Genomic DNA, 23166 nt, shown 5'->3' with positions numbered 1-23166 from the left:
AAAAGGCCTATTCACACAATTTTCTTGGGGACGTTTTTTTATGAGGTAGGTCTCCAGGTCTTTCCCCGACCCTCCTCATTTGTACAGACTTGAGACTGGCATGCGGAATGTGATAACATACAGTTGAGCTCATAAGTTTACATACCCTGCAGAATTTATGATTTCTTGGCCATTTTTCTGAGAATATGAATGATAACACAAAAACTTTTCTATCACTCATGGTTAGTGTTTGGCTGAAGCCATTTATTATCAATCAACTGTGTTTTCTCTTTTTAAATCATAATGACAACAGAAACTACCCAAATGACCCTGATCAAATGTTTACATACCCCAGTTCTTAATACCGTGTATTGGCCCCTTTAACATCAATGACAGCTTGAAGTCTTTTGGATGAGGCTCTTTATCTTCTCAGATGGTAAAGCTGCCCATTCCTCTTAGCAAAAAGCCTCCAGTTCCTGGAAATTCTTGGGCTGTCTTCCATGTACGGCACGTCTGAGATCTCCCCAGAGTGGCTCAATGATATTGAGGTCAGGAGACTGAGATGGCTACTTCACTTTATTCTGCTGTAGCCAATGACAGGTCGACTTGGCCTTGTGTTTTGGTTTATTGTCATGTTGAATGTCCAAGTACGTCCCATGCACAGCTTCCTGGTTGATGAATGTAAATGTTCCTCCAGTATTTTTTGATAACATACTGCATTTATCTTGCCTTCAATTTTGACAAAATTTCCTGTGCCTTTGTAGCTCACACATCCCCACAACATCAGTGATCCACCTCCGTGTTTCACAGTTGGAATGGTGTATCATAGGCCTTGTTGACACCTCTCCAAATGTAGCATGTATGGTTGTGGCCAAAAATCAAAATTTTGGTATCATCACTCCAAATCACTTTGTGTCAGAAGGTTTGAGGCTTGTCTCTGTGCTGTTTGGCATATTGTAAGTGGGATAATTTGGGGCATTTGCATAGCAATGGCTTTCTTCTGGTGAATCAACCATGCAGCCCATCTTTCTTCAAGTGCCTCCTTATTGTGCATCTTGAAACAGCCACACCACATGTTTTCGGAGAGAGTCGTGTATTTCACCTGAAGTTATTTGTGGGTTTTTCTTTGCATCCCGAACAATTTTCCTGGCAGTTGTGGCTGAAATTTTAGTTGGTCTACCTGACCGTGGTTTGGTTTCAACAGAACCCCTCATTTTCTACTTCTTGATTAGAGTTTGAACACTGCTGATTGGCATTCTCAATTCCTTGGATATGTTTTTATATCCCTTTCCTGTTTTATACAGTTCAACTACCTTTTCCCGCAGATCCTTTGACAATTCTTTTGTTTTCCCCATGAATCAGAATCCAGAAATGTCAGTGCAGCACTGAATGAAAGATGCAAGGGTCTGTCAGGAGTCCAGAAACTCATTGACCTTTTATACACACACAATAATTACAAGAAAACAGATCACAGGTGAGGATGGTTACCTTTAATAGCCATTCAAACCCCTTTATGTCAACTTGTGTGCATCTTATCAGGCCACAATCACCAGGGTAGTCATTTGGGTAGTTTCTGTTGTCATTATGATTTAAAAAGAATAAACACAGGTGATTGATAATAAATGGCTTCAGTAACACTAACCATAAGTGAAAGATTTTTTTTTTCTGTTATCATTCATATTCTCTGAAAAATGGCCAAGAGATCATAAATTCTTCCAGGGTATGTAAACGTATGGGTACAACGGCATGTGCATAGCTCATTTGTACACACATACTAGGGTCAATTTAGACAGGTGCCAACTACCCGCATGTCTCTGGAGTGTGAGAGGAAAACCCACGTGAACACAGGGACAGAGCCATCTTAATGTATAGGCACACCTAGGCACTGCCCAGGACCAGGAAAAGGGGACACCTGATGTATGTGGACACTGTGATGGGGCACCTGATGTATGATGACACCTGATGTATGGGCACACTGTTATTGGGACACCTAATGTAAGGGGACACTGTGATGGGGGAATCTGATGTATGGGGACACTGTGATGGGGGAACCTTTTGAACGGGGACACTTTGATGGGGGAACCTGATGTATATGGACACTGTGATGGGGGAACCTTTTGAACTTTGATGGGAGAACCTGATGTATGGGGACACTGTCATAGAGGAGCCTGATTTAAGGGGGCACAGTGATGTGGAAACCTGAAGGACAGGGGGCACTGTGATGGGGGAACCTGATATAAGGGGGCAAAGTGATGGGGAACCTGATGTACGGGGACACTGCAATGGAGACATCTGATGAATGGCGACCTGATTTAAGGGGGCACAGTGATGGGGGAACCTGATGTATATGGGCATTGTGATGGGGGAACCTGATGTTTATGGGCACTGTGATAGGGGAACATGATGTAAAGAGGCACTGCAATGGAGATGGCTGGTACGGGCCCCAGTGCATTCCTTTGCCCATGGGCCCATGATGCTATTAAGATGGCATTGCACAGGTAGAGCATGCAAACTCCATACAGATCCTATGACAGTACTAGAATACACACACCGGCTTATCACATGTAAATTCTTGGTTGCTAAACAGAAGGGACATGGGCCCCGAAATAAAGGAATAAAATAATGATGATGGACAGCGGAGCAATATTTCAGTAGTAAGTGGGAGTAAAAGGCCAGTATATGCATCGCTGATATTTAAATTCTGTGTCAATGCTGCAAAGCTGAGCCATCTCTCTGCCTCAAACATCAAAAGTCTCACACTGCTTGCTGCAATATCTAATACAAAATAGAGAGACCTGCTTGTAATGGATGGAGCAGTTGGGAACTCAAGTAAAGGAACCTCACAATATGAAATGCAAGAAACTCAAGTTGGTGGCTGATAAAGTTATTGGCGTCATTCTAAGACTCAGTTCTGAGTGGACTTCAAACGTCACGAGGAGGATAATTTTTGCCATGCCATGATGCAAAGCATCCAGCCTGTGTGACAACCATGGCCTCCCCTATAGATACAGTGAAGGAAAAAAAACAAGTGTTTTTTTTTTTTTTTTTTTTTGCAGGATTACCAGGTGAAAATAAAATATGCTGGAAGGATGAAAGCCCCAAGATAAGTGTTAGTTCAGTAAGAATTTTATTTCACAACAAAAAATCAAAAGGCCAACATGTTTCGGGGGCTCAAAACTCCCCCTTCATCAAGGCTTGTGTGCTGGCAGTAAGTTAAAATGTATGCTGGGCACCAGCTGTAAAATGAAACGGATAGCTCAAAATAATTTGGGTCACCATATTGACAGCCTGTCAGTCACTCGGCTGGTTTCTCAAACTGACATGGGCTGTGAGTTCGTTGACCTGGATTATTTTTTTATTATTATTTTATACTCCCTGCCAGCACACAAGCCCTGATGAAGGGGGAGTTTGGAGCTGCCAAAATGCGTTGGCCTTTTGATTTTGTGTTTTGAAATAAAATTCTTACTAAATGTTTTATATTTTTGGGTTTAGAGATACTTTAAACAAGAAGCTAGCAGCCTCAACACTACTTGAAACCTGTTAAAGTATAACTGAAGGCAATACTTTTTTTTTTTCATTTTGGATAGAGTGCAGATGTATTAGAACACCTGTCAGGTTTTTATTGCTGTCTGTACTCCTGTTAGGTAGATTCACCTTCACTTGGTGACCATTAACACCCGAAAGTGAAAGAAAATCCTAAGTTTTAAGTGGCCATCAGAACAGGACTGAGGGATTTCCCTCTTTTTTTGGTGGGGTTTCCTTGCCATTGCTGATTTGTCTATTGGACAGGAAATGAAGGGAAACCTTCCCAATCGGACACAGGTGGTGGGAAAAAAAATGACTGGGGTTAGAACCCTCCCTTACTCTATTTAATATGAAAAAAAGGTTTTGCCTTCAGTTCTACTTTAACCACTTCAGGTCCATAGTCAAATGACATCCGAAGGAGGGATCTCCCATCCTGGGCGGGCGTCATATGATGTGCCGGGCTTCCCAGCCATCTGGGGAGCCGATGTGTGTGCCCGGTGGCCGTGATGTCCGCTGGGACCCGCCATTGCCCTGTAACAAACCCGGGACGTGGATCTGTGTGTGTAAACACACAGATCCACATCTTGTCAGGGGAGAGGAGACCGATCATTTGTTCCGTGTACAGGTGAACACCGATCGGTCTCCTCCCCTTGTGAGTACCCTCCCCCTCCAGTTAGAATCACTCCCTAGGAAACACATTAACCCCTTGATAGCCCCCTAGTGTTAACTCCTTTCCTGCCAGTGACATTTATACAGTAATCAGTGCATTTTTATAGCTCTGATCGCTGTATAATTGTCTGTGGTCCCAAAATGGTGTAAAAAATGTCCGATATGTCCGCCGCAGTGTCACAGTCACGATAAAAATCTCAGATCGCCGTCATTACTAGTAAAAAATAAATTAAAAAAATTTAATTGCCATAAACTATCCCAAATATTGTAGACACTACTGTATAACTTTTGCGCAAACCGATCAATATACGCTTATTGCGCTTTTTTTTTTTACAAAAAATATGTAGAAGAATACGGTACATATCGGCCTAGACTGAGGAAAAATGTTGTTGTTTTTTTTTTTTTTAAATTGGGATATTTATCATAGCAAAAATTTAAAAAATATTAGGGGTTATTTACAAAAGGCAAATCCACTTTGCACTGCAAGTGCACTTGGAAGTGCAGTCACTGTAAATCTAAGGGGTAGATCTGAAATGAGGGGAAGCTCTGCTGATTTTATCATCCAATTATGTGCAAGCTAAAATGCTGTTTTTTTTATTTTCCTTGCATGTCCCCCTCGGATCTACAGCGACTACACTTCCAAGTGCACTTTCAGTGCAAAGTGGATTTTCCTTTAGTAAATAACCCCCATTGTGTTGTTGTTTTTTTCAAACTTGTCGCTCTTCTTTTGTTTATAGCGCAAAAAAATAAAACCTGCGGAGATTATCATATACCACCAAAAGAAAGCTCTATTTATGGGGGGAAAATGACAAAAATGTCATTTGGGTACAGTGTTGCATGACCGCGCAATTGTCATTCAAAGTGCGACAGCGCTGAAAACTGAAAATTGGCCTGGGCAGGAAGTGGGTGAAAATTCCCTGTATTGAAGTGGTTAAAAACCTGCTAGTAGCTCATCTGAAATGTCAGCTAGCACACACCCATTGTCATCTGTCTTTACCAAACCACAAACAAGAGCTGAATGGTGCCTGTTCACAACAATAGACCACCTCCTGCACATAAGTGTCATAGCCCAGTACGGGTGCCGATATGAACTCCATGGCTCAAGGATATTGCTTCAGTCCTCTCAAGACTGGGGATGTCCTGAAACAACTACAAAACACAAAGAAAAGCGCCTAGTGTATTATCCCACGGCATTAATTAAAAAACCTTGTAAATTATACTACAGACGTGAATAAAAACAACTTATCAAGCTAATCATCCATAACCTAGTAGTCCATATGGCTCAGCAACCTCCAGAGCTCAGGGGGACCTTCAGATCTCAATCTATGCTCTGATGAAGAAGGTAAATCCTTCGAAATGAGTCTGCCGATTCAGATCCCAGAGGTCCCCCTGGAGGTTGCTGAGCCATATGGACTACTAGGATATGGATGATTAGCTTGATAAGCTGTTTTTATTCACATGTCTGTGAGTATAATTGATGTGGATTTTTTAATAAATGCTGTGGTATAATGCACCTTGTGTTTTGTAGGCCCCATTCACATTTGAGAGTATTAGAATCATGGGCAGAATCTCGCATGTCCAGAATCGCAACAAAACATGTGACACGCTTGTGGTGCCTTTGTTTCTTAATGGCACCCCAAACGCAGTGCGATTTTGCCATGAATGTCATGCGAAAAAACGTGCAAAAATCTCAGCAAATCACACAACGGCAAATGCACCTGACTCCGTGCCAAAATTTGGTACATGAGCTTCTTTATGCCGCGTACACACCAGTAGAGTTTTCCTCGGAAAAATCTTAGATGGTTTTCCCGACGGAATTCCGCTCAAGCTTGGCTTGCATATACACGGTCACACAAAAGTTCTCTGAACTTTCGACCGTCAAGAACGCAGTGACGTACAACACTACGACAAGCTGAGAAAATTAATTTCAACGCTTCCGAGCATGTGTCAAATTGTTTCCGAGCATGCGTGTCCTGATTATCAGTGCAGCCCAAACAGTGTCCACCAGTGTAGAGGTCGAACGATATGGGTTTTTCTCTGGCCGATGCTGATGCCGATATTTAGAAATCATGGTGGCCGATGGCCGATATATGATGCCGATTTTTTTGGCCCGATGTGTTAGGCCGATTTTTTTTTTCCTTTTTTTTTTTCCGCTAGCTGGGTTATATGCGCCCCACTAGCAGCCGAATAGCACTGCTAAAATTACGGTAAAGTGCTTCTAAAACTAGCAGCGTTTTACCATCAACGCCTGCCCGCTCCAGTGTGAAAGCAGCCTTAATAAGTGATACAGAAAATGTCTTACCGTATATACTCGAGTATAAGCCGAGATTTTCAGCCTCTTTTTTGAGGCTGAAAGTGCCCCCCTCGGCTTATACTCGAGTCATCGCCGTCTGCCTGCCCGATCAGCGTGTCGAGCAGACAGACGGCGGCCATTCTACTATTCAAAAGCCGCGCCTCCCTGTCTGTGATAGGCGGAACACTCAATTTCCCAGCAGTCAGTGTTCCGCCTATCACGGACATCCGCTCATTCTCATACTACGGACGAGGATGAGAGGATGTCCGTGATAGGCGGAACACTGACTGCTGGGAAATTGAGTGTTCCGCCTATCACAGACAGGGAGGCGCGGCTTTTGAACAGAGGAATGCCTGCCGTCTGTCAGACGAGGAGAGCATGGCACACAGAGGCTGCAGATTGGCACAGGTAGGCAGGGATGGATGGGACACAGCGACGGCCGGGACACAGCGACGGACGGGACACAGCGACGGACGGGACACAGGGACGGACGGGACACAGGGACGAACGGGACACAGGGATGGACACAGGGATGGACGGGAGACAGGGATGGACACAGGGATGTCTCACCCTCGGCTTATACACGAGTCAATAAGTTTCCCAGTTTTTTTGTGGTAAATTGGGGGCCTCGGCTTATATTCGGGTCGGCCTATACTCGAGTATATACGGTACATTTAAACATTTATTAACCACTTCAGGACCGCCGTATTGCCAATGTACGTCAACACAATGGCACAGGCAGGCACAATCACGTAGATCTACGTGATTGCCTTCCAGCGGGTGGGGGGTCCGATCGGACCCCCTCCCGCTGGTTACGGCGGTCCGGTTCGCTCCAGGAGCGCTCCGTGATGAGGGGATGGCCGTTGGTTTTCGGCCACCCCCTCTGGATCGCTCCTGGCCAATGAGAAGCTTCCTCCCACTGTGTATTGTTTACACAGGAAGGAGGAAGTGATGTCATTCTCCTCGGGGGCGGTCTTTTTGACCGGACTACGAGGAGAAGACTAATAGTAAGTGTGCACCAACACTACACTGACATGTAGGTACACACAGGCACACAAACCCCCCCCCCCCCCCGATCCCCCCCCGATCGCCCCCCGATCGCCCCCCGCCCCCCCTCCCCCCCCAGTCACAGTGTCACTGATTGCATTGATCATTTCTTTACTGATCAATGCATTCAGTGTCAGTTGTGACAGTAAAAACTGGCAGGACAGTTAGTGTTAGGTCCAGGGTAGCCCCCTATCACCCCCCAATAAAGATTTAACCCCCTGATTGCCCCTAGAGTTAACCCTTTCACCACCTTTTGCCAGTGTCACTAAGCGATCATTTTTCTGATCGCTGCATGTGTCGCTAGGTAGCTAGTTATTTTTTTAGGTTCACCGCCAGGTTTTTATATCGCTAGGTACCCCGATATACTACCCAATAATGGTTTTAACCCCCTGATTGCCGCTAGTTAACCCTTTCACCCCCTTTTGCCAGTGTCACTAAGCGATCGTTTTTCTGATCGCTGCATTAGTGTCGCTACAGTCGCTAGGTAGCTAGTTATTTTTTTAGGTTCACCGCCAGGTTTTTATATCGCTAGGTACCCCGATATACTACCCAATAATGGTTTTAACCCCCTGATTGCCGCTAGTTAACCCTTTCACCCCCTTTTGCCAGTGTCACTAAGCGATCGTTTTTCTGATCGCTGCATTAGTGTCGCTACAGTCGCTAGGTAGCTAGTTATTTTTTTAGGTTCACCGCCAGGTTTTTATAGCGCTAGGTACCCCGATATACTACCCAATAATGGTTTTAACCCCCTGATTGCCGCTAGTTAACCCTTTCACCCCCTTTTGCCAGTGTCACTAAGCGATCATTTTTCTGATCGCTGCATGTGTCGCTAGGTAGCTAGTTATTTTTTTAGGTTCACCGCCAGGTTTTTATATCGCTAGGTACCCCGATATACTACCCAATAATGGTTTTAACCCCCTGATTGCCGCTAGTTAACCCTTTCACCCCCTTTTGCCAGTGTCACTAAGCGATCGTTTTTCTGATCGCTGCATTAGTGTCGCTACAGTCGCTAGGTAGCTAGTTATTTTTTTAGGTTCACCGCCAGGTTTTTATAGCGCTAGGTACCCCGATATACTACCCAATAATGGCTTTAACCCCCTGATTTCCGCTAGTTAACCCTTTCACCCCCTTTTGCCAGTGTCACTAAGCGATAATTTTTCTGAACGCTGCATCAGTGTCGCTAGTGTCGCTAGGTAGCTAGTTATTTTTTTAGGTTCACCGCCAGGTTTTTATAGCGCTAGGTACCCCGATATACTACCCAATAATGGTTTTAACCCCCTGATTGCTGCTAGTTAACCCTTTCACCCCCTTTCACCAGCGATCACAGTATAAGTGTCACTGGTGACGCTGGTTAGCCAGTTAGTTATTTAGGTTCCCCGTCAGGTTTTTATATAGCACCAGGGACCCCCATATACTACCTAATAAAAATGTGAACCCCCTGATTGCCCCTAGTTAACCCTTTCACCACTGATCACCGTATAAGTGTTACGGGTGACTCTGGTTAATTTGTTTTTTATAGCATCAGGGCACCCACCATTTATTACCCAATAAAGGTTTAACCCCCTGATCACCCGGCGGGTGATATCAATTAGGTTTTAGGGTCAGGGTCTGCGTCGCCCCAGGCAGCGCTAGGTTAGTGCCAGTACCGCTAACACCCACACGCAAAGCATACACCTCCCGTAGTGGTATAGAATCTGAACAGATCAATATCTGATCTGATCAGATCTATACTAGCGTCCCCAGCAGTTTAGGGTTCCAAAAAAACGCATTGTTAGCGGGATCAGCCCAAATACCTGCTAGCACCTGCGTTTTGCCCCTCTGCCCAGCCCACCCAAGTGCAGTATCGATCGATCACTGTCACTTACAAAACACTAAACACATAACTGCAGCGATCGCAGAGTCAGGCCTGATCCCTGCCATCGCTAACAGGTTTTTTGGTAGCATTTTATATTCAAATCCGGAAGGCAGTGCTTGGTTTTCGGGGTCCCGTACGTGGCTAGGCTCCCAAAAAGTCCCACATATGTGGTATCCCCGTACTCGGGAGAAGCAGCAGAATTTATTTTGGGGTGTAATTTGACTTCTGCCCATAGCATGTGTGAGCAATATATCATTTAGTGACAACTTTGTGCAAAAAAAAAAAAAGTTTGTAATATTCCCGCAACTTTTGGCAAAATATAAAATATTCCATGGACTCAACATGCCTCTCAGTAAATAGCTTGGGGTGTCTACTTTCCAAAATGGGGTCATTTGGGGGGGGTTTGTGCTATTTTGGCATTTTATGGCCTTCGAAACTGTGATAGGTAGTGAGGAGTTAAATCAAAAATTTGCACCCTTAGAAATCCTGAAGGTGGTGATTGGTTTTCGGGGTGCCGTGCGCGACTAGACTCCCAAAAAGTCCCACACATGTGGTATCCCCGTACTCAGGAGAAGCAGCAGAATGTATTTTGGGGTGTCATTTCACATATGCCCATAGCATGTGTGAGCAATATATCATTTAGTGACAACTTGGTGCAAAAAAAAAAAAGTTTGTAATATTCCCGCAACTTGTGGCAAAATATAAAATATTCCATGGACTCAACATGCCTCTCAGTAAATAGCTTGGGGTGTCTACTTTCCAAAATGGGGTCATTTTGGGGGGTTTTGTGCTATTTTGGCATTTTATGGCCTTCAAAACTGTGATAGGTAGTGAGGAGTTAAATCAAAAATTTGCACCCTTAGAAATCCTGAAGGTGGTGATTGGTTTTCGGGGTGCCGTGCGCGACTAGACTCCCAAAAAGTCCCACACATGTGGTATCCCCATACTCGGGAGAAGTAGCGGAATATATTTTGGGGTGCAATTCCACATATAACCATGGCATGTGTGAGCAATATATCATTTAGTGACAACTTTTTGTAAAAATTTTTTTTTTTTTTTTTTTTTGTCATTATTCAATCCCTTAGGACAAAAAAAATAAATATTCAATGGGCTCAACATACCCATCAGCAATTTCCTTGGGGTGTCTACTTTCCAAAATGGGGTCATTTGGGGGGGATTTGTACTGCCCTGCCATTTTAGCACCTCAAGAAATGAGATCGGCAGTCATAAATTAAAAGCTGTGTAAATTCCAGAAAATGTACTCTAGTTTGTAGACGCTATAACTTTTGCGCAAACCAAAAAATATTCGCTTATTGACATTTTTTTTACTAAAGACATGTGGCTGAATAAATTTTGGCCTCAATGTATGACTAAAATTTAGTTTATTCGATTTTTCTTATAACAAAAAGAAGAAAATATCTTTTTTTTTCAAAATTTTCGCTCTTTTTCCATTTATATCGCAAAAAAAAAAAATCGCAGAGGCAATCAAATACCATCAAAAGAAAGCTCTATTTGTGGGAAGAAAAGGACGCAAATTTCGTTTGGGTGCAATATTGCATGACCGCGCAATTACCAGTTAAAGCAGCGCAGTGCGAAATTGCAAAAAGACCTCTGGTCCTTAAGGTATTTATTGGTCCGGAGCTGAAGTGGTTAAACAAAACAAACCTCCAATCAGTTTACTTGTATGTATAATTTAGATAAAAAAAAAAAAAAAGAAAAACTATATATTAAATAAAAACAGGTAGTCAAAACTTTTGGATGAAAAAAAAAAGGGCTTTACACCCCTTTCACACCAGGGCGTTTTGCAGGCGCTATAGCGTTAGAAATAGCGCCTGCAATCCGCGCTAAAGAAGCTGCACCATTGTGTGTAGTGTGAAAGCCCGAGGGCTTTCACACTACAGCGGTGCGCTGGCAGGACGTCAGAAAAAAGTCCTGCCAGCAGCTTCTTTAGAGCGGTGAAGGAGCAGTGTGTTTACCGCTCCTCCACCGCTGCTCCCCATTGAAATCAATGGGGCAGCGCTGTAATACCGCCGGCAAAACGCCGCTATTGCGGCGTATTGCCGGCGGTTTTAACCCTTTCGCAGCCGCTAGCGGGGGTAAAAGTGCCCTGCTAGTGGCCGAAATGTGCCGCAAATCCGGCGGTAAAACGCCGCTAAAAATAGCGGCGTTTTACCGCCGACGCAATGGGCGCTGTGGTGTGAAAGGGGTCTTACTGTTTTTTTTTTAATCATTAGTGTATTTTTTTCCAAAACAAATTGCGTTTGAAATACCTCTGTGTAAATGCCCTGTGACATAAAATATTGCAACAACCGCTATTTTATTCCCTAGGATCTCTGCTAAAAATATATATATATATCATTTTTGGGTGTTCTAAGTGATTTTCTGGCAGAAAATACAGGATTTTTACTTGTAAGCAACAAGTGTCAGAAAAGATTTAGTCTTTAAATGGTTAAACTGAGAACTCCTACACACTGAGTTGAGTTCATTCAAGAAACATTGTATCTCTTTACTCTTTTCTTGGCAGACTGCCCAGGAGGAAAGTCACTTCAATGAAGACTCAGGCAACTTGCATTGACTTCTATTACAGAAGTAATTTGCAAGTCACGCTGTAGTTCTAATCTGCTTTTTTATCAGCACAATCGGCAGATGCCGATTAATTAAAAAAACATCAAATATCGGCCGATATATCAGTCGACCTCTACACCAGTGCTGCCAATGTGTGCCCACCAGTGCTGCCAATAAGTGCCCATCAGTGCTGCCAATCAGTGCCCATCAGTGCTGCCAATCAGTGCCCATCAGTGCCTCCTCATTATAGAGCTGCACAATTAATCATTAAAAAATCGTGATCTCAATTCAACCCCCCAATGATCTCTATTGCAGAGTTTGCGATTCTTTCATATAACAAGTGGAGAGACTTATCTGCTCACTCAGCTGTCAAAAGAAAACAGATCTGTCAAGTTTTTAACATGAAACTTTGTAACTACCTCTTCCTTTTTAGATCAAAGGAATACACTTCTGTGTGTAAAGAAAAAATCCAGGCAGTCTGCCAAGTTTTTAACAACTGTAAATGCAGGAAGTTTAACCACTTAAAGTCTAAATCTTTTTCTGATACTTGTTAAAATCAATATATATAAGTGCCGCCTACCAGTGCCCATCAGTACCGCCTACCAGTGTCTATCAGTGCCACCTACCAGTGCCCACCAATGCCACCTATCAGTGCCATCTATTAATGCTCATCAGTGCCACCTCATCAGCACACATCAGTGAAGGAGAAAAATTACTTGTTTCCAACATTTTATAACAAACTATTAAAACGTTTTATTTTTTTTCAAAATTTTCAGTCTTTATTCGTTTATTTAGCAAAAAATAAAAACCCAGTGGTGATTGAATACTACCAAAAGAAAGCCCTGCTTGTGTGGAAAAGATTAAAAAAAATGTGTTTGGGTACAGTGTTGCATAATAGCGCAATTGCCATTCACAGTGCGACAGCCCTGAAAGCTAAAAATTGGCCTGGGCAGGAAGGGGGTAAAAGTGCCCAGTAGACAAGTGGTTAAGGGAATTCTTTGGGGGTCCCCAGGTCGCCAGAACTAGTGTCCCTGTTGTAAGATTTCCCCTCTATTACTTTTCAGGGGACAACCTAAAATTTGTGATTTTCTTTTACTTTCACTTTCTGTTTCAATCAAATTGTATCCACATATTATCCACATACCACAAACAATTAGAAAAAAGATATAAAAATGTACACAACATAAAAACTGCTACATATAGACATATATAGACACTAGAGCTGCACAATTAATTGTTAAAAAACCGTGATCTTAATTCAACCCCTCTGACTATCTCTATTGCAGAGTTTGCCCATTCTAAATGGAGAGACTTATCTGCTCACTCAGCTGTCAAAAGAAAACATCCAGGCAGTCTGCCAAGTTTTTAAAATGAAACATTGTAACTAACTCTTCCTTTCATAGATCAAAGGGAAACTTCTGTGTGTAAAGAAAAAAATCCAGGCATTCTGCCAAGTTTTTAGACATAATGCAGGAAGTTTAACCACTTAAGTCTAAATCTTTTTCTGACACTCGTTTCTTAAGTTAAAATCAATATTTTTTGCTAGAAAATTACTTGGAACCCCCAAACATTATATATTTTAGCAGAAACCCTAGGGAATAAAATGTCAATTGCTGCAATATTTTATGCCAAACTGTATTTGCCCAGCGGTCTTTCAAAAGCATTTTTTTGGGAAAAAATACACTTCAATGAATAAAAAAAAAAAACAGTAAAGTTAGCCCAATTTTTTTTATTTTAACCACTTGCCGACCGGCGCACGTCAATGTACGTCGGCTGAATGGCACAGACAGGCAAATGGGCGTACCTGTATGTCCCTTTAAATTTGCCACCGTGCCATCACGTGCGCGCCTCCGGCGCATGAGTCGGATCGCGGGTCCCGCAGACTCGATCGCCACGGGGATACCCGCGATCACCTCACAGAGAGGAAGAACGGGGAGATGCTAATGTAAGCAAGCATCTCCCTGTTCTGCCTAGTGACAGTCACTGATCAGTGATGTGTCACACACAGCCACGCCCCCCCCCCACAGAAACACGCCCCAGGACACACTTAACCCCCACACTGCCACCTAGTGGTTAACCCCTTTACTGCCAGTGTCATTTACACAGGAATCAGTGCATTTGTATAGCACTGATTTCTGTATAAATGACAATGGTCCCAAAAATGTATCAAAAATGTCCGATGTGTCTGCCATAATGTCGCAGTCACGATAATAAAAAAAAAATCGCTGATCGCTGCCATTACTAGTAAAAAAAAGCATTATTAATAAAAACGCATAAAACTATCCCCTTTTTTGTAAATACTATAATTTTTGCGCAAACCAAACCAATCAATAAACGCTTATTGTGATTTTTCTTTACCAAAAATATGTAGAAGAATACGTATCTGCCTAAACTGAGGGAAAAAATTTTTTTATATATTTTTGGGGGATATTTATTATAGCAAAATGTAAAAAATAATGCGTTTTATTTTTTTCAAAATTGTCGCTCTTTTTTGTTTATAGCGCAAAAAAAAAAAAATGCAGGGGTGATCAAATACCACCAAAAGAAATCTCTATTTGTGGGGAAAAAGAACGTCAATTTTGTTTGGGAGTCGCATTGCACGACCGCACAATTGTCAGTTAAAACGACGCAGTGCTGAATCGCAAAAAGTGCTCTGGTCTTTGGCCAGCAAAATGGTCCGGGGCTTAAGTAGTTAATGCGAAAGATGATGTTACGCCGCAAGAATCGTGAGAGAATCGTGATATATCTTGTAAGCAAAAAAAATTTGATTCTCATTTTAGCCAGAACTGTGCATCTCTAATAGACACCCTACAAAAATCTTTAACCAATAATTGGTATGAACTAATTAGAATACTATTGGGGAGTGTCTACCAATATAAAAACTTATATATTATAAGGAAAAATAAAATAATACACGGGGTAACTTAGATTGTTGGACCCCTAGCAAGAATAACCCTATCATATCTATCATATCACAGCAATAAAAACTTGACAGGTGTTCTAATCCCTCTCCACTCTATCAAAAACAAACCTTTACTTTTATACTTTAACCACTTAAGGACCAAGCCTCTTTCTGAGATTTGTTGTTTACAAGTTAAAAACAGGTTTTTTCGCTAGAAAATTACTTAGAACTCCCAAACATTATACATTTTTTTTCTAACACCCTAGAGAATAAAATGGCGGTTGTTACAATACTTTCTGTCATACCGTATTTGCGCAGCCGGTCTTGCAAGCGCACTTTTTTTGGAAAAAATAAAAATTTTTGAATTATAAAGTAAGACAACAGTAACGTTAACCCGTTTTTTTTTTTATTTTGTGAAAGATAATATTACGGCGAGTAAATCGATACCCAACATCTCATGCTTCAAAATTGCGTCCGCTCATGGAATGGCGACAAACTTTTACCCTTAAAAATCTCCATAGGCGACGTTTAAAAAATTCTACAGGTTACATGTTTTAAGTTACAGAGGAGGTCTAGGGCTAGAATTATTGCTCTCGCTCTACCCATCGTGGTGATACGTCACATGTGTGGTTTGAACACCGTTTTCATATGTGGGCGCTAGTCACGTATGCATTCGCATCTGCACACGAGCTCGTCGGGACGAAGCGCGTTTAAAAATAGGTATTTTTTTCATATTTATTTTACCTTTTTTTTTTTTTTTTTTACACTGTTAATATGTAAACATCCATTGTAATAGAAAAAAAACATGACAGGACCGCTTAAATATGAGCTATGGGGTCAAAAAGACATCAGATCTCATATTTACATTAAAATGCAATAAAAAAATTAAAATAAAATGTTGTCATTTAAAAAAAATGGCACTTTAGGAGCTATGGGCGGAAGCGACGCAGTGATATGGAGACGAATGGGGGCCATCTTCCCCTCACTCGTCTCCATACTCAGGCAGGAGACAGACGCGATCATTTCCGCCGCTGCCGACGACTCCGGTAAGCGCCGGAGGGCACCAAATCGCGGCGGGAGGAGGGGCTCTCTCCCGCCGCCGATTAAAGTGATATTGCGGCGAATCCACCACAGAGACCACTTTTATCTTAAACCGGACTGCTCGCTGAAAACGAGGATACCGAGGTTCTGGCAGCTAGCTGCTGCGATAACAACGATATCCTCCTTCAAAATACTGACGTATAACGACGGTGGGCGGTCCGGAAGTGGTTACGTTTTGGGTAAGCTCACCCGCTGTGGGCATCATTGGAGGATTCCACACCGCCTGCTTTATTTTCTTTGTACTTATGGACAACACGAGCTGCTGGAACAGCATTGGGAATTATGAAAGATGAAGATGATGTAGTATCCAAAAACCATGGGCAGCGTTCCAAGCCTGATCTAGAACTGAAACCTCTCTTTTGACTTGGCTGACCCTTTAGGATAGATTCACACTTCTGCGTGAGCATTTTTGATGGTTGACGGTATTCGTTTTAGTCAGTAGAAAGTTAGTCACTAGGAGAAGTAGAAGTAAGATGCAAAAAATGCAAGTTGTGCACGTTTTTCAGGCACTCCTGTTGAATTCTATAAGGACCAAAAAAGTGCAACTCTGCCCGAAAAAAGTTTAGGTACTTTTTTGCGTTTCAAGTGACAAGCTCCAAGTGACAACCTGCTCAGCAGCAAATGGCACCATGAATGACACCATAGGATACAATTAGAATTCTCATGTCAAGCATTAAAGAGCTTCTAGGACAGTGATGGCTAACCTTGGCACCCCAGATGTTTTGGAACTACATTTACCATGATACACCACTACACTGCAGAGTGCCTGAGCATCATGGGAAATGTAGTTCCAAAACATCTGGGGTGCCAAGGTTCGCCATCACTGTTCTAGGAGCTTCAAATGCTCAGGTGTGAACCAGGGATTCAACGGGAACCTGAGAAGAGAAGGAAGATACCCGCACATTATGGCAGCTCTACCTTCTAGTTTTCCCTCCTCTAGTGATGACCCATCACCGATGCTACCATGCTTCACCGATGCTACAATGCTTTACCGATGCTACCACGCTTTCCAATTCTTTCATCCAGACTAGTGTCTTCTTTCTTTTGCCACTGATGATAAAACTCCCAAGTGCACACTACAGCTATACAATCCTGGCACTCAACTCAACTCTTAGTTTCTTATGCACACGCCACAGCTACTCTGCACACAAGGTTTTAAAAATTTGTATTAGTAAAAGGGGAATGCTTTTTTTTGGCAGAATCGTCATGCAAAAGGATTGATTTACTAAAGGCAAATAGACTGTGCACTTTGCAAAGTGCAGTTGCACTCTACAAGGGCAGTTGTTCCAAGGTTTAGTAAATAAGGTAAAGCTTCACTTTGCAAAGAATACCCAATCATGTGCAAGGAAAATAAACAAAACAGTTTTTTTAGCTTGCATGTGATTGGATGATGGAAGTCGCCAGAGCTTCTGCTCATTTAATAAGCTCTGGAGTAACTGCTCTCACAGAATAAAACTGCACTTTGTAAAGTGCACAGTCTATTTGCCTTTAGTAAATCAACCCTAAAGTCTCTTACACAGTTAGTCACAGTTGGTCACAAGCAGCTGAACTTGTTCTGTAACGCTGAGGACATTTTACTGCTTTGCCACACAAATTTAGCTGAAGAAACTATTCAACTGAAGAAGTGGCTTGGATAAGCTGTGAGTCCAGCTGAATGTGACCACCTACTACTGGATATACCATGACCTCGAGGAATAGGAACCTTCAAAGGCAAATCCAGCGGTGGCTGGTAGTATATTTTTTGGGAGGGGGCGGCAAACAATCCAACCAGCCACAAACTCCCCCCCATCGGTCGGTCGGGTCACAGGCAAATACCCCCCCACCCAGGTTGGTCACCAGCCCCGTACTTATCCCATCTAGGTTCCGGGGCAGTGCTTCCTCTGGGCAGCGGCTTCACCCTGCATCTCCTCCCTCCTCCGACTCAGCGGCCAATAGGTCTGCTTCTCCTCTCGCCCAATCAGGTGATATGTCTCAGGGCGCACTTCCTGATTGGCCAGGAGGAGAATCAGGAAGACAGTAGTGAACATTAATTTGCTATTGTCACACAACTGGGTGTGCTCAGGGAGCAGTGCTCCACGCCCCGAGCCCACCCTTTTTTGAAGCCTCCGGCTCTAATCGTATGCTTCTAAAAAAGATAAACCCCATCGGAATCCATGCGTCCGGTGCCCTGCATGTATATTAGGGGCCAGGCGCATGGATTGGGGGGGCAGCACCCCTGTGCCTTGTATGAATGGGCCACCACTGGACAAATCTCATCTACTAAAAGCCCCCACCCCCCATGTTATGTAAAGCTTCAGTCACAATTTAAAGTGTATTGCTAAGGCAAAACCATTTTTTTTTTTCGGACAGAGTGTCCCCATTGGAGGATTCACCCTCAATTTGTACTGGTGACTATTGTTTTAGACCAACCTTTCTCATCCAGAGTTCTGTGAAACTCTGGAGTTCCTCTACAGATTACTAGGAGCTCAATATGCAATGGGCAAGATCTAACTTTTAGCAACTACTGACGTTGGTTCGAATCCCAACCATGGCACTACCTGCCTGGAGTTTGCATGTTCTCGCTGTGTCTGTGTGGGTTTCCTCCGGGTACTCTGGTTTCCTCCCACACTCCAAAGACATGCTGATAGGTTAATTGGATCCTGTCTAATTTGGCCCTAGTATGTGTATGTATGAATGAGAGTTAGGGATCTTAGATTGTAAGCTTCTTGAGGGCAGGGACTGGTGCGAATATATAATAAATGTGTAAAGCTCTGTGTAAATTGACAGCCCTATATAAGTACTTGAAATAAAAAATAAAACAAAATTATCTTTGTAGCTATAAGGGGACAATTTTTCAACTGCACCAACCACAGGGGTAAGGGAGCACTCCACTGACCACAAGTGTAAAGAAGCACTGCACTGACCACAAGTGTAAAGGGGCCCTGCACTGACCACAAATGTGAAGGGTACTTCACTGGCCACAAATGTGAAGGGTACTTCACTGGCCACAAATGTGAAGGGTACTTCACTGGCCACAAATGTGAGGGGTACTGCACTGACCACAAATGTGAGGGCTACTGCACTGGCCACAAATGTGAAGGGTACTGCACTGACCACACGTGTAAAGGGTCACTGCACTGACCACAAATGTGAAGGGTACTTCACTGGCCACAAATGTGAGGGGTACTGCACTGGCCACAAATGTGAGGGCTACTGCACTGGCCACAAATGTGAAGGGTACTGCACTGACCACACGTGTAAAGGGGCACTGCACTGACCACAAATGTAAAGGGTAATGCACTGACCACAAATGTGAAGGGTACGGCATTGACTACAAGTGTAAGGGAGCACTACACAGACCACAAATGTGAGGGGTACTGCACTGACTTCTAGTGTAAGGGAGCACTGCACCAACCTCCAGTGTAAGGGAGCACTACACAGACCACAAGTGTAAAGGGGAACTGCACTGACCACAAGTGTAAAGGTGTACTGCACCAACCACAAGTGTGAATGGGTACTGCACCGATATCTAGTGTAAGGAAGAATTATCCCAAACACCAGTGTAAGGGAGCACTACACAGACCACAAATGAAAAGGGGAAGTGCACTGGTCACAAGTGTAAAGGGGTACAGCACCAACCACTAGTGTTAAGGCCTGTACACACGGTCGGACTTGTACAAACTTTTCCGTGGACTTTTGTACAAAGGGCGTGGTCCACAAGTTTGTATTGCATACACACGGTCGGACTTTTTGACAACAAACACGAACGTGGTGACGTCACAACGTACGGACGCCACTTCAAAAGAGGACGTTCAATGACTCCAGCGCCACCTTTGGTCAACTTCTGTATTGTAGTCTGATCGTTTGCATAGGTTCTGAGAATGCGTGTTTGTACCTTGTACAAAAGTCCGATGCTTTTGCGTACACACGGTCGGACTTTGCTCCATCAGACTTTTGTTGCCAGAAAGTTTGTCCGTTCGCACAGCCAACAAAAGTCCGATGAAAACAGAAAAAGTTTGTCCGATGGAGCGTACACACAGTCGGATGTTGCTCCAAAACAGCTAATTTGCATGTTTGTTGTCAAAAAGTCCGACCGTGTGTACGGGCCTTAAGGGAGTACTGCACAGACCAGCAATATAAAGGGGCACTGCACTGACCAGTGTTAGACATGAGGCCTAAGAGAGTATTTTTCTATTGGCTGCCAAGGGGGCACTTTTCCATCGATCACAAGTACAACTGGGTGCGTTTCTGCTAAGTCCACTAAGGGAGCACTGCACTGATCACCAGTGTAATGGGGAACTTTTTACTAACCACTAGTGGAACTGAGCACTTTCCATGGATCACAAGTATAAGTGGGGACTTTCCACAAATCACTAGTAAAACTGGGTGCTTGTCTGCCAACCATCTCCAGTATAAGGGGGCACTTTTCCATCCATCTCCAGTATAAGGGGGCACTCTTCCCTCAAACACCCTCAAAGAAAAACTTTTCCATCGATCCCCAATGCAAGAAGGCATTTTTCCACTAATCACCATTATGAGGGGGCACTTTTCCACTGATCACTGGGGTAAGAAGGCACTTTCCCATTGATTACCAGTGTAACTGGGCACTTTTCCACTGAATACCAACATAAGGGGGCACATTTGCACTGGTCATCAATGCAAGTAAGCAGGGAAAAGGTGAGTTGTATGCCAACATTTTAGAGTTCTCCCCAGAGGAAGAGGTAAGAAGAGCTCTTGGGATGGGGACAGGCTTCTAGGAGGGGAAATCCCTTTTATTTCCAGGATCACCTCCAACTTCTTGTTGTGTCTCCGGGACAGGAAGTGAAGGGAAATCTCCCCAATGATGCACAGACAGCAAAAGGTGGCCTGGCATGGGATTTAACCCTTCTCTAATCTACATTAAATTAAATAAACTTTTTTTTCTCTCTCCACCATGAGAGGAGGAGGTGATGGACCTCCCAGCCATGGCAGGTAAAGGCCCCAAAGCTGGGGAAGAATGTGTAGACAGGAGGGGTGGATGGTGATCCCTGGGCTCTGTCCTTGGATGATGCCCTCTCCACTCTCCTCCTGTCCCAGTGTATGAGGGACCGGGATCCGGGACCAGGACACACAATGGGGTGTAGAAGGTGTGATCTTAAAGGGACCCGGAGGGAGTGACAGCAGAAAAGTGTAGCGCCGCTGCTGCAATGTGATGCAATGGTCGGGGAACTTTCTCCTGGCCGCTGGCGGTGTGATCGGAGGAAATGGGGATTTGCAATGTGCACCATCACTGCAGTGACAGCTGTGCCGGGGGAGAGATCGCAGCACCGGGCGGGGAGGGGGATGGAGGATGGAGGATGCCGGTAGGCCCCATGTCCTGCTACCTGAGTCTATGACAACCTGACATGCGAGGCGCCGCTATGGGGGGGGGGGGGGGGGGATTAAAGGCACTGACCGATCACCTCCTGGAGTTCGTAGCTCTCCCTGCAGATTGGCCACCCGATCTGCTGCTGGCTGTGCACCGGGGACTCCGTCTGCTCTGTCATGGTGCTGAGGAGGGCGATGCTGCGGCTGCCGGGCACCTCTGCTGCGGACTGCCACTTACAGCAGGCTCAGTGACAGGCGGGCGGCACCGGGGAGAGGAGGGGGCGGGCACGGGGAGGGGCTTCCTCCTGGGTGACAGCGGACAGGGAAAGGGGCGGGGCGGCCTGAGCTGATGATGATACGCCGCCTGCCCGGACTGGCAACCTGTGCGCTGCGGAGCTGTCAGAGCCGACCCACCGGGCACTGGGCAGTGCGGGCACACTGCACTCTGCCCTGCTGGCCACTTCCCTCTCTATGACCTATATAAATCAATCTTATTTCTGTCCTATCATCCCTCTCTACTGTCCACCGATCCCTCCGTGTGATCCCTCTCTTCTGTCCTCTGTCCCCAATCCTTCTGTATGATCCTTCTCTTCTGTCCCCCGATCCCTCTTTTCTATCTTCCAATCCCTCTGTATGATCCCTCTCTTCTGTCCTCCGATCCCTCGGTATGATCCCTCTCTTCTGTCCTCTGATCCCTCTGTATGATCCCTCTCTTCTGTCCTTCAATCCCCCCATATTATCCCTCTCATCTGTCCTCTGATCCCTCTATAATCTCTCTCTTCTGTCCTCTGATCCCTGTTTTCTGTCTTCCAATCCCTCTGTATGATCCCTCTCTACTGTCAACATTCCTCTGTATGATCCCTCTCTTCTATCCTTCAATCCCTCCATATAATCCCTCTCTTCTGTCCCCCAATCCCTCTGTATGATCCCTCTCTTCTGTCCTTCAATCCCTCCATATTATCCCTCTCATCTGTCCTCTTATCCCTCTGTATGATCCCTCTCTTCTGTCCTTCAATCCCTCCATATTATCCCTCTGTATGATCCCTCTCTTCTGTCCTCCGATCCCTCTGTATGATCCCTCTCTTCTGTCCTCTGATCCCTCAGTATGATCCCTCTCTTCTGTCCTCTGATCCCTCTGTATGATCCCTCTCTTCTGTCCTCTGATCCCTCTGTATGATCCCTCTCTTCTGTCCCCCAATCCCTCTTTTCTATCTTCCAATCCCTCTGTATGATCCCTCTCTTCTGTCCTCCGATCCCTCTGTATGATCCCTCTCTTCTGTCCTCCGATCCCTCTGTATGATCCCTCTCTTCTGTTCTCTGATCCCTCAGTATGATCCCTCTCTTCTGTCCTCTGATCCCTCTGTATGATCCCTCTCTTCTGTCCTCTGATCCCTCTGTATGATCCCTCTCTTCTGTCCTCTGATCCCTTAGTATGATCCCTCTCTTCTGTCCTCCGATCCCTCTTATGATCCCTCTCTTCTGTCCTCCGATCCCTCTGTATGGTCCCTCTCTTCTGTCCTCCGATCCCTCTGTATGATCCCTCTCTTCTGTCCTCCGATCCCTCAGTATGATCCCTCTCTTCTGTCCTCTGATCCCTCTGTATGATCCCTCTCTTCTGTCCTCTGATCCCTCTGTATGATCCCTCTCTTCTGTCCTCTGATCCATCTGTATGATCCCTCTCTTCTGTCCTCTGACCCCTCTGTATGATCCCTCTCTTCTGTCCTCTGATCCCTCTGTATGATCCCTCTCTTCTGTCCTTCAGTCCCCCCATATTATCCTTCTCATCTGTCCCCTGATCCCTCTATTATCCCTCTCTTCTGTCCCCTGATCCCTCTGTATAATCCCTATCTTCTGTCCTCTGATCCCTCCATATGATCCCTCTCTTCTGTCCTTCAGTCCCTCCAT

At 44.5% G+C, this 23166-nt stretch overlaps 1 protein-coding gene across 2 annotated transcripts in view; it reads right to left on the bottom strand.

Annotated features, from left to right (window-relative positions):
• The window catches only part of STK39 (serine/threonine kinase 39), a 531280-nt gene extending 509743 nt beyond the window's left edge, over nt 1-21537 (bottom strand). For both annotated transcript variants that reach the window (XM_077447911.1, XM_077447912.1), the window contains exon 1: nt 21350-21537. In XM_077447911.1, coding sequence (XP_077304037.1) covers nt 21350-21440 — 91 coding nt within the window. In that variant the 5' untranslated portion in view covers nt 21441-21537. The remainder of the gene's footprint in view (nt 1-21349) is intronic.
• Between the last annotated feature and the right edge of the window lie 1629 nt (nt 21538-23166).

The sequence above is a fragment of the Lithobates pipiens genome, unplaced genomic scaffold (genome assembly GCF_037356315.1).
Source record: "Lithobates pipiens isolate NorthernLeopardFrog02 unplaced genomic scaffold, aLitPip1_a1.2 Scaffold_22, whole genome shotgun sequence".
In the NCBI taxonomy this organism is placed as follows: Eukaryota; Metazoa; Chordata; class Amphibia; order Anura; family Ranidae; genus Lithobates; species Lithobates pipiens.
Note: the sequence above shows the minus strand (reverse complement) of the source record. Positions and strands in the feature narration are given on the sequence as shown.